Source organism: Strigops habroptila, chromosome 4 (genome assembly GCF_004027225.2).
Source record: "Strigops habroptila isolate Jane chromosome 4, bStrHab1.2.pri, whole genome shotgun sequence".
Taxonomy (NCBI): domain Eukaryota; kingdom Metazoa; phylum Chordata; class Aves; order Psittaciformes; family Psittacidae; genus Strigops; species Strigops habroptila.
This window is the reverse complement of record NC_046358.1, coordinates 347,478-360,529: the sequence shown is the minus strand read 5'-3', so window position 1 is coordinate 360,529 and position 13,052 is coordinate 347,478. Positions and strand designations below refer to the sequence as shown.

Genomic DNA, 13,052 nt, shown 5'->3' with positions numbered 1-13,052 from the left:
CCGCCTGCGGGGACACGGGTGCCACCAGTGGGTCTGTCCCCATCACACTGACCCACAGCAGCACCCGGTGGGAAGCGGGGTGTCACATCGGGGGGAGCCCAGAGCGGGCAGCGTTCAAGGCTTTATTTGGGGACACGCAGGGCTCAGGGTGTTTGTACATGACACCTGGGGGGACAAAGGCACTGAGACACCCGGCCTGGGCCACACGGGTGCCACGCACTGATGGGTGACACCAACGCTGGCTGTGCCACCTGCTCCCCCCAACCTCCCCCCTGTACCTACTCTACCTGGCGTCCCAAAGGGGGTACACAGCACCCCAAGCACAGCAGGGTCCTCCCCAGCCCCACACCCACCGGCAGAGCAAAGCCATCCCACAGCCACCCGCACACCCCGGCAAGGAGAGCTCTGACCTGCCACCCTGCCTGTGCCAGGCACCCACAGCACCCATAGGGCACCCATAGGGCACCCATAGAGAACCCAAGGCATCCAGCACATCCAGGGCACCCATAGACAATGCAGGGCATCAGCACATTCAGGGCACCCATAGACAACCTGGGGCACTCAGCACATTCAGGGCACCCATAGACAACCCGGGGCACCCAGCACACCCAGGGCACCCATAGAGCACCCAGGGCACCCGCACACCCAGGGCATCTCCCCACCCCGCGGGGAGACGCCGCCCAGCAAACACAACGTGGCCCTGCCCAAATCCTGCTCCTGCAGCAGGGGCCAGGCCCAGTCTGAGCAGAGCAGGCACCGAGGAGGGGACAGTCCCTATGGGGCGCCTTGCAGCAAGGGCACGGGCAGCCTCAGTGATCCCCCCAGCCCACCCCTGGCAAAGGGGAACTCGGCTCCGTGTCACCAGTGCCACTTCCCAGCCCCTTACAGCCACGGTGCCACCACATAACACGTGGGAAGCCACCTCAGACCTCCCTGAGCACCCCTTGAGCCAGGCAAAGCCCTGTCCCCACCCAGCCAGGGCAGAGCCTGTGCACCCCACGGCACACCCCACAGGCACCCTCAGCCCCCCGTGTGCCGCAATTCAGGAATGGGGTGTCCCCAGAAGCCCCCTCCTCAACTCACTGCAGGAGCTCCCCAAAGCCTGCAGCTCCTGCTGAGCCACGAGCCAAGCTTTGCTGTGCAGCCAGGTCCCCCCAGGAGTCTGAAGGGTCCCCAGGGCTGAGCACCCCTGGGTGCCATGGGGCAGCCCCCCACTAGCTGTGGTCCCAGCGGGGCCCCGCAGCAGAGCCAAAAGCAGGGGCTAGGGTTAGGGCTGGGCAGGAGCGAGGACAAGTGTCCCCATGCGGGGAAGGGAGCCGGTGGAGGCGCGGGGGACGCGGCGGGGTCTACGCTATGGAGCAGGGTCCGGCGGTGAGCAGCCGCCCGGGAGGAGCCAGCACAGGGCAGCGCGGTCCCGGGAGTCCTCACAGGCCGAGGAAGTCCTCCTTCCGGTACCCCTTCTGCAAGGACACACGGACACTGTCACCCTTCCTGCCCAGGACACCCTGCCTGCGCCTCGCCGGGTGCCGGGAATGTGCACATTGACCCGCTGTGCCCCGGCACCAACCCCACCAGGGGAGGTGCCACCCTGGGGATCATGCTACGGGGACATCCCACCCCTCTAGGAGGGACATACATGGAGTTGGGGCCCACTGTGTGCCTGGAAGCATTTCACAGAATCATAGAACCCCAGCCTGGTTTGGGTTGGAAGGGACCTCAAAGCTCCTGCAGCTCCAACCCCTGCCATGGGCAGGGACACCTTCCACTAGAGCAGGTTGCTCCAAGCCCCTGTGTCCAACCTGGCCTTGAACACTGCCAGGGATGGGGCAGCCACAGCTTCTCTGGGAAAAGTCTGTGCCAGCGCCTCAGCACCCTCACAGGGAAGAGCTTCTGCCTCAGAGCTCATCTCAATCTCCCCTCTGGCAGGTTAAAGCCATTCCCCTTGGCCTGTCCCTACAGGCCCTTGTCCAAAGCCCCTCTCCAGGTTTCCTGGAGCCCCTTTAGGCAGTGGAAGACTGTTCCACGTCTTTGGGTCATGGCTTTTCAGGGTGAAGCTCATGGCCTTGACTCCCTCGGGATCTACCCCAGGATCCCACTGGTGGGATGGGACACCAGAGGCTGGTACTTACCATCTTGAAGTCCCGGTGGAGCTTGTTGTATTGCCACATGTTGCCCAGGAGGCTGGCTGCTGCTCGGGAGGACTTCTCGTTGTCCGAGCTGGGACAGGACAGGGTGCAATCAGCTTGGGGCACCGCTGGGCACAGGGTGGTACCCACCAGCCCAGGGATCCCACCCCAGAAGGGCCCCAGGGGCTGAAGACTTAACATTGGTGGGAAAAGGCAGACTAAAGGCTGGAGCCCACTCCTATGGGCAGGATAGCAGGAGAGGTGAGAAGCACCCAGATGGGAAGATGCTTGCACCCCACCCCATGGTGGGGTGTCCCGAGGAAATGGCCAAGGGGTTGAAGGTGGCCATAAAGCCTCTCTGAGGTGGTTTGGGGCCCCCCAACACCAAGCCTTGGGAAGGGAGACCTCACTGGAGCAGGGGAATGAGGGCAGAGCAGGACTGGAGGCCGGGTCTGAGCAGAGCAGACAGGGAGCCCCTACCTGTCCCTTCTCTTCTTGATGTAGAAGAGCTTCCTGAGGCCATCGAAGTACACGATGTCGCGGGCGGCCATGGGGCTCTCCACCACCAGGTTGTTGAGCACCGCGATGATGTTCACGATGACATCGGCTGGTGGTGCCTTGTCCCCGACGCTCCCCGGCAGCTTCTCGATCAAGTGGCTGACCACCTTGGTGGCTGGTGGGCAAGGGCAGTGCATCAGGGCTGGTGGCCAGACAGGGGGACACACGGCAGCCTCCCGGGGGCAGTGAGGGGACAGAGGGACCAGCACCAGGGATGCTTCAAGCCTCTGGAGTCTCTGCTGAGACCCCTGGGCGCTTGGGACAGGAGTTGGGGGACGAGGACAAAGCCCGAAGCGCAGCTGGACACTGAACACAGCATGTGGGGGTGTTTGGTCCTGGGGGTGGACCGGCCTCCACATGTGTGAGAGCAGGGATGCAGCGGGCAGGAGGGTGCTGGGGCAGGGCTGGAGGTAACTGGAGGCCAGAGCGAGGAGGAAGAGGGCGAAGGGCACCCGCAGGGCTCCTCCCCACACTCACACATCTCGTCCTTGTTGCGGGCGTGGCGGGACAGGTTGCGGATGAGCCCGGTCAGGGAGCGCAGCTGGTGGTGGTCGGCGGTGCGGACGCGGTCCAGGACCGGGTTCAGGATGCGCTCCTGCTCCAGGGCCAGGCGGCTCAGCACGCCCGCCCACTGCGGGGCACACACTGCTCAGGGACTCCACCGGGACCCAATGGGACCCCAATGGGACCCCCCATTGCCCACTCCTCAGCCTCCTCTTCCTCATCCTTCTTCTCCTCCTCCTCTCTTTCCTCCTCTTTTTCCTCTTCCTCTTACTCTTTTTTCCTTTTCCTCCTCCTCTTGCTCAACAGGGCCAGGTCAGGGTGACCCATGCCTGGGTGGTGAGTGGTGTGATGGACATGTCCCCCACCCAGGAAAGGCTGGTACCAACCCACATGAAGGTGCATCCCCTCCCTGTGACTGGTGCGGTGGTGGGGACACCCAGGCAAGATGTGGGGACACAGGCCAGACATCACCCCAGGGACGCTCCCCCCCATGCCCTCACCCTGCGGTCCCCAGCCGTGATGTTCTGCAGCGCGCCCGAGGCCGCCTCGGTGGTGTGCTTGTTGAGCTCGCAGCGCTGCAGCAGCCGGTTGTAGATGCCCACGATCTGCGGGTTCCAGAGCCACTCCATGCCCTTGGGGTCCTTGGAGACCTCCGTGAAGGTGACGATGTCCGCATTCAGGTAGTGCTGTGGGGATGGCGCTGTTAGACCCCCCGGGATGCCCCCCTGCAGCACCCCTCGCTGCTGCTGTCCCCTCTTCCCCCATGCCTGTCCTCAAGCGTTGGGCAGCTCAGGCTGTCTGGGTCCTGGCAGGTCACCGCGGCTGTGTCACACCCCGTGGCATGGCAAAGCGGGGGTTCAGCACCCTGATTCACACCACACACCTGAATCACCCTCTGCTGAGCTCATCCGCGTGTCCCACCCCTGAGCCGAGGCTGGCGTCCACCTCCGCCCCGCATCCACCTCCGCCCAGCATCACCTCCGCTGCCAACCGCATCCCGCTGCCACCCCAGCCCAGGGACACGGTCCCAGCACCCCCAACCGCTGCTGACCTCTCGCGCCTTCTTGCTCTGGGGGCTGAAGCAGCCCACCAGCTCCCCCGTCACCGTGCTGCTGTTGTTCCTCCGGTGGCCCTCCAGGCGCTGCAGCGAGGACGGGGGCATCTCGTCGTACAGGCGGTAGGAGAGGTTGCGCAGGACACACACCGCGTTCTCCACGCTCTGGGTGGGGGACATGGGAGGTGAGAATGTTGCTCTTTGTGCCACCTGACAGGGCATCTCCAGCTGGCACGTCCCCGTGGGGCTCCATCAGTCACCCCAATGACACCAGCGGTGCCCAGTAAGCCCAGATGGAGCCGGGCTGGTTTTTCCACCAGCCCATCAAGATGTGCCTTTGCATCGTGATGGCCAGGCTGCCACCAGGATACAAAGAGCAGCACCCCACCCGAGGGCACCCAAAGCCTCCCAGCACCCAGCTCCCAGCACTCACCTTGTCCTCTGACTTGCCCACTTCCAGGGAGCTGTTCACATAGTGGATCATGGAGTCCACCAGCCCGTGGCACTCACGCATCTTCTGCCGTGTCTGCTGGCTGGCAGAGCTGAGGTTCCTGCACCGGGAACATGGGTCCATCATGGTGAGAAGGGGCTCCCCCATGGCTACCCCTCTCCTGCCCCTGGGACCATCGCAGGGAGGGCAGCTGACACCTGTCCCATGGGGCTGACCAGGCTTTGCCTTGATGCACAAGTGCTGCAAGGGATGGGGGCCCCAGAAACGAGCCCTGGCGGCCCTGCTCCCTACGTGCACAGCACATGTGTTTCCTCCTCCACCCAAACCTCTGCCCACGGTGGGAGGACTGGAGCTGGCCCAGAGCAGGTACCTGAGGAAGCCCGTGGAGTTGTAGAAGATCTCGGCCTCTGAGGGGTTCTGCTGGATGACACCCGAGCCCCCCAGCCCCGAGAGCGGGACCAGCACCAGGTCCGTGAGCTGGTCCAGTGTGTCCCGGGCCAGGCGATCCTTCAGGTTGTCACTGGAGGAGAGATTCCACAGGATCCCTGCACAGAGAGGGATCCTCAGCGCTGGGAATGGCTGGGAGCACATCCACCCTGCGGGGCTCACACTGACACCCGTCGCCAGGACTGGCCATGGGACAGGGTGGGTAACAGCGAGATGAAGTTGGTCATGCCCAGCATCACTCATGGGATGGGTCCCCATGTGCCACCCCCAAGGAGAAGCCCCTGCCGTGGTCCCCAACCTGTGACGTTCTTGCGCAGCTCATCATCAGGTTCCCGCAGCGTCCGCATGAGCTCGTAGATGCCGTTCTCCTCCACCAGCGCCAGCTTGTTCTCGGCGTTGTCGTAGATGAGGTTGCGCATGGCGCCCGTGGCGTGGCGCTGCACCTCCTGGTTGGGGCTGTTGAAGAGCTTCACCAGCTTGGGCATGGCCTGGAGGCTGCGGGCCTGGGGGGGACAGCAGGGGATGGGGCTCACTCCATGCCCTCCACCACGCAGAGGGGCTGGGGCACCCCCTTGTCCTGCCCCTGGGTGCTCACCTGCTTCTTGGCGTTGCTGTCGCTGTAGCACTTGTGCTGGAGGTACGCAGCGCCCAGCACCTGCAGGTTGGGGTCTGTGGCTATCAGGTACTTCACCGCTGAAGGCAGGTCGATGTCGTCAAACCTGGAACCACAGGCAGGTGAGAAGAACCCGAGCAGAGCGTACCACAGGGGTCCTCCCTGGCTGCACCCCACCGTGTCCTGCACCTCAGAGGAGACCCATCAACCCACCATGCTCTTGGGCATGAGACTCCAGACCCAGCTGGGTGAGCATCTTCCTACCCTGGTGTCTTAGGATGTGTCCATGAGAAAAGCTAAAGCCACACACGGGACATGCTTGGGGCCAACCCATGCCATGGTCCATCCCTATGGAGCCAACTTGTGCCCACAATAGAATCATAGAGTGGCTTGGGTTCGAGAGGACCTTAAGATCATCCAGTTCCAACTCTCTACCATGGACAGGAGCACCTTCCACTAGACCAGGTTGCTCAACCTGGCCTTGAACACTGCGAGGGATGGGGCATTTACCACCATCTCAGCCCTTCTCCCGCATCCCTTGCAGCAAGGTAACACCAGGCCAAAGACAAAGGGGTTTGCCCTCAACCAACTAACGTGGGCACAAGGACCAAGCTGGTGGCGGCCAGCCCCGCTGTCACTCACCCCCCCGACTGGTGGCTGAGCAGCGTGCCGTGCCCGTTGTACATCTCCATGCCGCGCTGGTCCTGCAGGTGGTGGCTGGACTCGGCCAGGCTGCGCACGGAGGGCGCGCGGGAGCTGTGCTCCACCATGCCCATGTAGGAGCTGCCACCCGCCTGCGAGCCCGCGGGGATGCTGCCGAAGGAGCCGGTGCTGAGCCGGGAGCGGTTGTTGCTCTGGAAGCGCTGCAGCGTGCGCATGGCGGGCGCGCGGATGGTGCGGCTCTGGGTCACCTCGCTGCCCTCCAGCCACTCGGAGCCCGCCTTGGCGGTGGAGCCGCCGCTCATCTGCCGCTCGAAGGTGTAGGAGCGGGTGAAGCCGCCGTTGCCCTGGCTCCGGTAGAGCGGGCGATGGCCCATGGAGTCCAGCTGCTCCGAGAGGAGGCTGTAGCGGTCATCAGCCATGGCGTGGGGCGGCAGCGGCCCGTCCGCCAGCCGCAGCGAGCGCAGCGACAGCGTGTCCAGGTTCTGCCGCGTGCGGTAGCTGCGCTCGTGGAAGGAGCTGGGCCGCGGTGAGGTGTTGGCCACCTGGGACATGGCGTAGCCGTAGCCCCGGCCCTTCACCAGGCCCCCATTGCTGATGGTCGCCATCCGCTTGTGCGGGGTGAGGTCCACAGCCGAGCGCGAGGACCAGCCGCTGCCCTTCAGCGTGCCAAAGTCCTTCTTGGTCAGCGGCTGATAGAGCTGCAGGGGGGAGTGGGGGGTTAGGGGTGCCCATGAGCCTGCCCCTCCATCCCCACCACCGGGAGAGGGGAGGATGGAGCCGAGAGCCTCCTTTGGCACAGCCAAAACCAGAGCCAGCGGCACCCCCAGCTGCCGCAGTGATGGGCAGGGTGAGGGGATGAACCCCCCCCCAGTACATACCGAGGCTTTAGGGTCCACACCATTGCTCTGGGAGCGGGAGCTGAAGGAGGAGCGCAGGGCTGTGCCGTACTGACTACCTGCGGGGTGGAGATGGGGGATCAGCCAAAGGGGTGGTCGTGGGGACCGGAGATCCCACAACTTATCCTGGGGAGACCCGCTTTGGGAGCCACAGGGGACAAGGGAGCAAGAGGACACTGCCTTCGCCTCCCTGCTGACCACAGGCAGTGCCAACCTCCCGCCTTTCATCCTGCCCCAACGGCAACGGGAGTAATTGCCACCTTGGCGGGACATGGCGGCTCAGCCATAGCCGGATCAACAACCCAGGCATCCCCCAAAGCCAGGCCCGGCTCCGCCGTCCTGGGGACGGGATCCCACTGTGGGGAGGGGGTCCCACCATGGGGACAGGATCCCACCAAGGGGGTGGGATCCCAGCCAGGACCAGCCCTGCCTCACTCTTCACCACCGCCCCAGGGCTGCCGGCGGGCACCGGGCCACCGCCAGCGCCGGCAGGGATGGGACCGTGACTCACACCCCCCATGGGCGCAGCCCTGGGGGTCTCACGTCTCACCCCACCGCCGAGGCCCCCAGCACCGCGGACTGGGGGCCGGTGAAGCCCGGCGCTGGTGCGGGGCAAAGCGCAGGGCGGAGGCCGGGAGGAGACGTTAATGGAGGAGCTTGGAGCCCGGCCAGAGGCGCAGCTCAAAGGCTGGCGGGGACGGGCAGGGAGCTGCCGGGACAAGCAAAACCTCCCCCCGACCCAGGCGGGGTGCGGGACCCCCCAGGGCAAACACTCCCGGAGGCAGTGGGGAAACTGAGGCACGACCCCTGAGTGGGGTGAAACGAGCCCGCAATGAGGCCGTGCAGCCGCTTCCTCAGTGCTGGGGGTGCCGTGGGGGGCTCCGCTGGGTGGGGGGCACCCCCCAAAACCCTACGCCAAGGTGTGAACTGAAGCCCGGTGCTGGCCGATGGGCTCCCAACGGACGTTCGGATGCGTGTGCCCGGAGGAGGGGGGGGGACACGGGGGTGTTCTCCCACCTCTGGTGCCGTCGCCGTGGTCGGGCGCGGGGCCCCTCAGCATCATGCGGATGCGGACCTGCTCCTGCACGCGGGCGCTGCGCAGCCGCTGGGCCTCGGCCGCCTCCCGGCTCCTGCCGTCCAGCTGCCGGTCCGACGGCAGCGCCAGCGAGCACACGCCGGCCTCGGGCTGCAGGGCCGACAGCAGGAACGTGTTGGTCTCCTGCATGGCGGCGGCGGCGGCGGCGGTGGTGTGCGGTGGTGGCGGTGCGGAGGCCGAGGCGAGCGGCCGCCCTGTGCAGGTGAGCGGCGGCGGCTCCCTCAGCCCGGCCCGCCCCGCGCCGCCACGCCCGGGAGGGAGGGGACGCACCGGCCCCACCGCCGCCAGCACCGGTGACACCAACACCAGTGACACCAGTGACACCAGTGCCAGCCGCCCGCGGGGACCTCGCGGGGACGAGGGCGCGAGGGAGCAGGATGCCCTCGGGGGGTCCGGGGTGGTCGTACCTGCAGTGCAGAGGTCGTGCAGCGGTGACAGCCAGACCCACCGCGGACAGGCCCACCAGTGAGACCCGGACCCCAAAGAGCCCCACCAGTGACCCCTCAGAGACACACATTGTCCCTCCTGTGAGCTCAAGAGCCCCGGACAACCTCACAGGAGAGCCCTGGACCTTGGGCAGACCCACCGGTGAGCCCCAGGTGCTGGGGAGCCCCATCAGTGACCCCCCAGAGACACACATTGTCCCTCCAGTGAGCTCAATACTCCCGGACAACCTCTCAGGAGAGCCCCAGACCTACACATGGCAACCACAGAGAACCCCAGACCCCCCGATTGCCCATCTGGCAATCCCCAGACCCCACAGGGCCTCCCCCTTGACACCCGGACCTGAGACAATCTCCTTGTTGACCCCTAGAGACCCACACTGTCCTTCCAGTGAGCCCAAGACTCCCAGGCTACCTCCCAGGAGAGCCCTGGACCACCCATGGCCCCACCAGCAAGTCCCAGGCAGCCCCCCCCAGAAAGCCCCAAACCCCCAAGCCACCGCCTACGAGCACCCGGACCCCCAGGGAGCCCCACACTGGCCCCAGCCCCACCGCGGCTGTCCACCACCAGCAAACCCCTTTGGCGGGGGGGCCGGCCTGCCATGGGGCCGAGCAAGGGCTCATTGACAGTAATTACTGGCCGGGCCCTCCCTGCTTTGCTTTTCAAATCAGCCGGGAATTAAAACACAACACTAACAATGACTAAAGAGGAGAGAAGGGGCGGCTCAGCGCCGGCGGAACCGAACGCGGTGACTCAGCCGCTGCCACCACAGGTACTAATTAGCCTCACCCCACCCGCCTCGTCCTCCAGGGGACACCTCGAACCCCCCCAGTGCCGAGAGAAGCTCCCGAGACCCCCACGGCGTCAGCTCACATCGCTCTCCCATAGCCCCTAAGGCACTAACTGAGCTGCTCACTCCTGAACTGAGTTGTGCCCGTTCTCTGCCCGTTCTCATGCCCGGCACTGGGGCTCTGCCCCTGCTCATGGGCACGGGGCAGTTGGCTCCAGCACAGCGCACGGGCTCAGGAGCTGTTTGAAGGCGAGCGTGGCACCGCGGCCGCGGCTCAGCTCCTGGCGTCAGCGCTCCGAACCCGCCCGGCCCCAGCGTTACGGGCTTTGCCGGCTGCGGCTTACGCCACCCGGCAGTGACAGCGCCGGGGCGGTGCTGAGCTCCGCTGGGAGGGTGAAGAGGGCGGCTGTCCCTAAGGAATGTGCCGCCGTCAGCAGGAGCAGCGGCGGGTGCCGGGGTGGGGTGGCAGGAGCTGCGGTGAGTGGTTTACACTCATAGAGCCAGGTCCGGGTTGGAGGGACCTTAAAGCTCCTCCAGCTCCAACCCTCTGCCACGGGCAGGGACACCTTCCACTAGAGCAGGTTGCTCCAAGCCCCGTCCAACCTGGCCTTGTTTTGGGATGATGATCCCTACTTTGCTTCCCTCCCCAAACCCCATAGGGCTGCAGACCCCGGTGCCACCATCGTATCACGCCCAAGGACCAATGTGGGTGACAACACAACATCCCCCTCCCCAGCTCGGGGGGGGTCTCATATGTTTACTGGGACCCCTTTGGCTTATGGGTCCCACCAGACCCGTTTTGGGTACAGGGATCACCCCAAAGGGCCCCCCTTTTCCCTCTCCGTGACACCTCCCCGCGGGAGCGTCGGCGGGTGCCCGCGTTTGGCAGAGCTCCGCGGGACGCTCCCAACGCTCCGGCTGAATCACGGGATCCCCCCGGGAGCAGGCGGGGAGGGCGGATCGCTCCGTGCAAGCCGCTGCCTGCCCGCCCAGCCCGTGCCAGCACCGGGGGGCTCGGGGACGGCCCGGAGCCCCTCCAGCCCCGGCGACAAAGCGAGTCCGGGGATGGCCCTGAGCCCGCTGGCAGCCTCGTTCCCCAGGGACCTGCCTCCCTTCCGAGCCCCCATCCCACCGGTGTGACACTGCTCTGCTGCTGGAAATGGGGGGTTATAGGGGGGCTGAGGCAGGTTTGAAGCCGAAACGGGCAGCGCTCGCCTCGTAAAGTGGTTTGTTAATAGGGGAAAGGACTGGATGGGAGCAGGGATGCGCTGGGATGCTTAAAAAGCAGCAAATTGGCACAAAAAAATCCCACATTTGGAGGAAAATTAGGGTTTTCCCGAGGGGACCCACCCACAGTGAGGGTGACACAGAATTAAATAAACTCAGTCTGGCCATCCCTAAAGCGGTCACTGATCCCCCAGCCTGGAGGCTCCCATCTCCCTCCCTCTGTAGGTGACAGAGCCACGTCCCCAGGGCCACCCCAGCCCCTGGGTGCGCCTCATCCCCGGGCACCCGGGGCAGCAGCGAGTGCCCGTCCCCAAACCCGGCTCCCCGGGGAAGCCGGTGCCGCTTCGGGAAGGGAGGGGCCGCCGCAGAGGGACACCGCACGTGTGCGAGAGCCGCGCTGGGGAAACTGAGGCACGACAAGAGGAGGGACAAACCCTCCGGCCAGAGCGGAGCGGGAGCTGCGGCCCCGGCCCCGCGCTGTCCCGTCCCACCCTGGGCACGGGTGACACCGGCTGTGCCGAGGGACCCGCGCTGGGGACCGGTGGCTGCGGGACCGGCCGGCACGTACCTTGCTGGGTGGGCCCGGAGCGCCGTTGCCCTGCAGCATCCTCCCGGGCGGCAGGGGCACCCCTGGGTGCTACAGCGGGTGCCGGTGCAGGGTGGGCGATGCCGTCTGCAGTGGGGCCGGTGCAGCGGGCGTGGGGCTGAGCGCGGGCCCGCCCCGGGACCTACCCAACCAGTCTCCTCTTCACATGCTGGTGTTTTGCATGTGCCTCCAAACCCGCTCCCCTCGCAGCCAAGTGTGAGCTCCTGGGGCTGGCGCCGGCTGCACAATGAGCCCCGGCACGGCCGGGGGGCTGTGGGGTGCCCCGGGGTCCCACTGCCCCATCCCTGGAGCCACATCTCATCCTGCTTTGTAACGCTCCAGTCACCGTTACTCCCCGCCACCGTGGCCATGGTCCAACATGTCCTTCCCACCGCACCCCCTTGAGCCATGGGGCACCCATGGGTGCAACAAGGAGGGGTTTGGGGCTGACCAAAGGAGACGGAGGGGAGGCAGAGCTATGTGGGGGGCACAGGTTTTGGGATGCAGGGGGCTCCCCCGAGGGCTCACAGGGAGATGTTTGTGTGCGTGGGATGCAGCAGGAGCCCTTTGAAGCCAGATAAGCTGAGAGGGAGCGTTTGGAACGGGCCAAACCAGTTTGGGGGCCATTGCTTCCACCAGGGCTCCACACGGCACCCAGTGCTGCTGAGAGGTGACCCCGGCAAAGCCCAGCACAGGGCAGGAGGATACCAGGGCCCAGCCACTGCTGTCACGGCCCATCCTCAGCCTGGAGGTGTGGGGAGGTTCCTGTGCTCCCCTCCAACCACCCCACAGCCAGGGCAGCCCCATAGCAAGGCCACTTGGGGCTGGTGTTCGCCTCCACCACCCTAAACAAGCCCCAGTGCCACCACAGCATCCCCCTGGGACAGGATGAGCCACCGGCCACCACCTCACCCAGCGCTGGGGACCTGCCTGCACCCCACTGCCCCTTGGGGCTCCCCACAGTCCTTGTGGTCCCCATAGTCACAGCTCAACCACTGCCCCAGAACCAAAACCCTGCAGGGTCCTGCTGCTGCCCTTCCCCAATGGAACACCATCGGCTGCCCCCAGCCGGTTCCCAGTGGGGATGGTGCTGGGGGCACCAGTCCCTCCCAGCATCACCGGCTGCAGATCTTGGAGCCTGTGGCTTTGTGAGCTCTCCCACTGGGAAGCTGCTGGAAAAGCTGTGCCTAAGGAAAGGCGGCTTTAGGGATCAGGGCGCAGGCCACAAGTCGGGCAGCTCCCGGCCCACAACAAAGTGCTTCCAAAGTGCTGCAGAAACCAGCAGCGTGGGGAGGAGAGGAGGAGCGTGGGGAGGAGAACCCACTGCCCCCCGAGGCTGTCCCCTCCCTGAGGCCACAAGTGCCAAATTTGGAACAAAACCCTCCCAAAGCACAGTTCTTTGATGGCAAACAGGTACCTGCGCCCGCCGCCTCTATCCTTAACCCACACCTCAGCTGACGCTCAGAGCCCAGGGGATGGAGATGGGGAATAAACACTTTGGGGGAGAGTCTGGGGCTCTCTCAGCTCTCCCAGTGATGGTGGAGGGCAGCAAGGATGCAACGGTCACATCCCAGGGGGTTGCAAGGACAGGGTGACC

The 13,052-nt window shown here is 65.5% G+C and overlaps 1 protein-coding gene across 2 annotated transcripts; it reads right to left on the bottom strand.

Moving 5' to 3' along the window:
- Window positions 1–1,109: 1,109 nt before the first annotated feature.
- Window positions 1,110–8,537, bottom strand: PKP3 (plakophilin 3). Of its 2 annotated transcripts, none has more exons than XM_030485074.1 (13): window positions 8,273–8,537; window positions 7,295–7,371; window positions 6,396–7,114; window positions 5,736–5,859; window positions 5,439–5,643; window positions 5,064–5,238; window positions 4,676–4,793; window positions 4,240–4,407; window positions 3,689–3,874; window positions 3,162–3,315; window positions 2,607–2,799; window positions 2,130–2,217; window positions 1,110–1,460 (listed from the first exon to the last, which is right to left on the bottom strand). In XM_030485074.1, the coding sequence occupies exons 1-13, from the start codon at window positions 8,535–8,537 to the stop codon at window positions 1,425–1,427; spliced, it is 2,508 nt and encodes an 835-aa protein (XP_030340934.1). In that variant the 3' UTR covers window positions 1,110–1,424. The 2 variants fall into 2 exon arrangements, with proteins under 2 accessions (XP_030340934.1, XP_030340935.1); XM_030485075.1 differs by having other exon boundaries at window positions 8,330–8,537.
- Between the last annotated feature and the right edge of the window lie 4,515 nt (window positions 8,538–13,052).

Bases quoted from the DNA above. Each gene is read 5' to 3' on its own strand.
- PKP3 (XM_030485074.1), bottom strand. From the start codon at position 8,537: ATGCAGGAGACCAACACGTTCCTGCTGTCGGCCCTGCAGCCCGAGGCC. The intron at 5,860-6,395 runs GTGAGTGACAGC...CTGTGGTTCCAG, and splicing joins CTCAGCCACCAGTCGGGGGG to GTTTGACGACATCGACCTGC. The intron at 1,461-2,129 runs GTAAGTACCAGC...GTGTCCTTGCAG, and splicing joins TCCACCGGGACTTCAAGATG to AAGGGGTACCGGAAGGAGGA.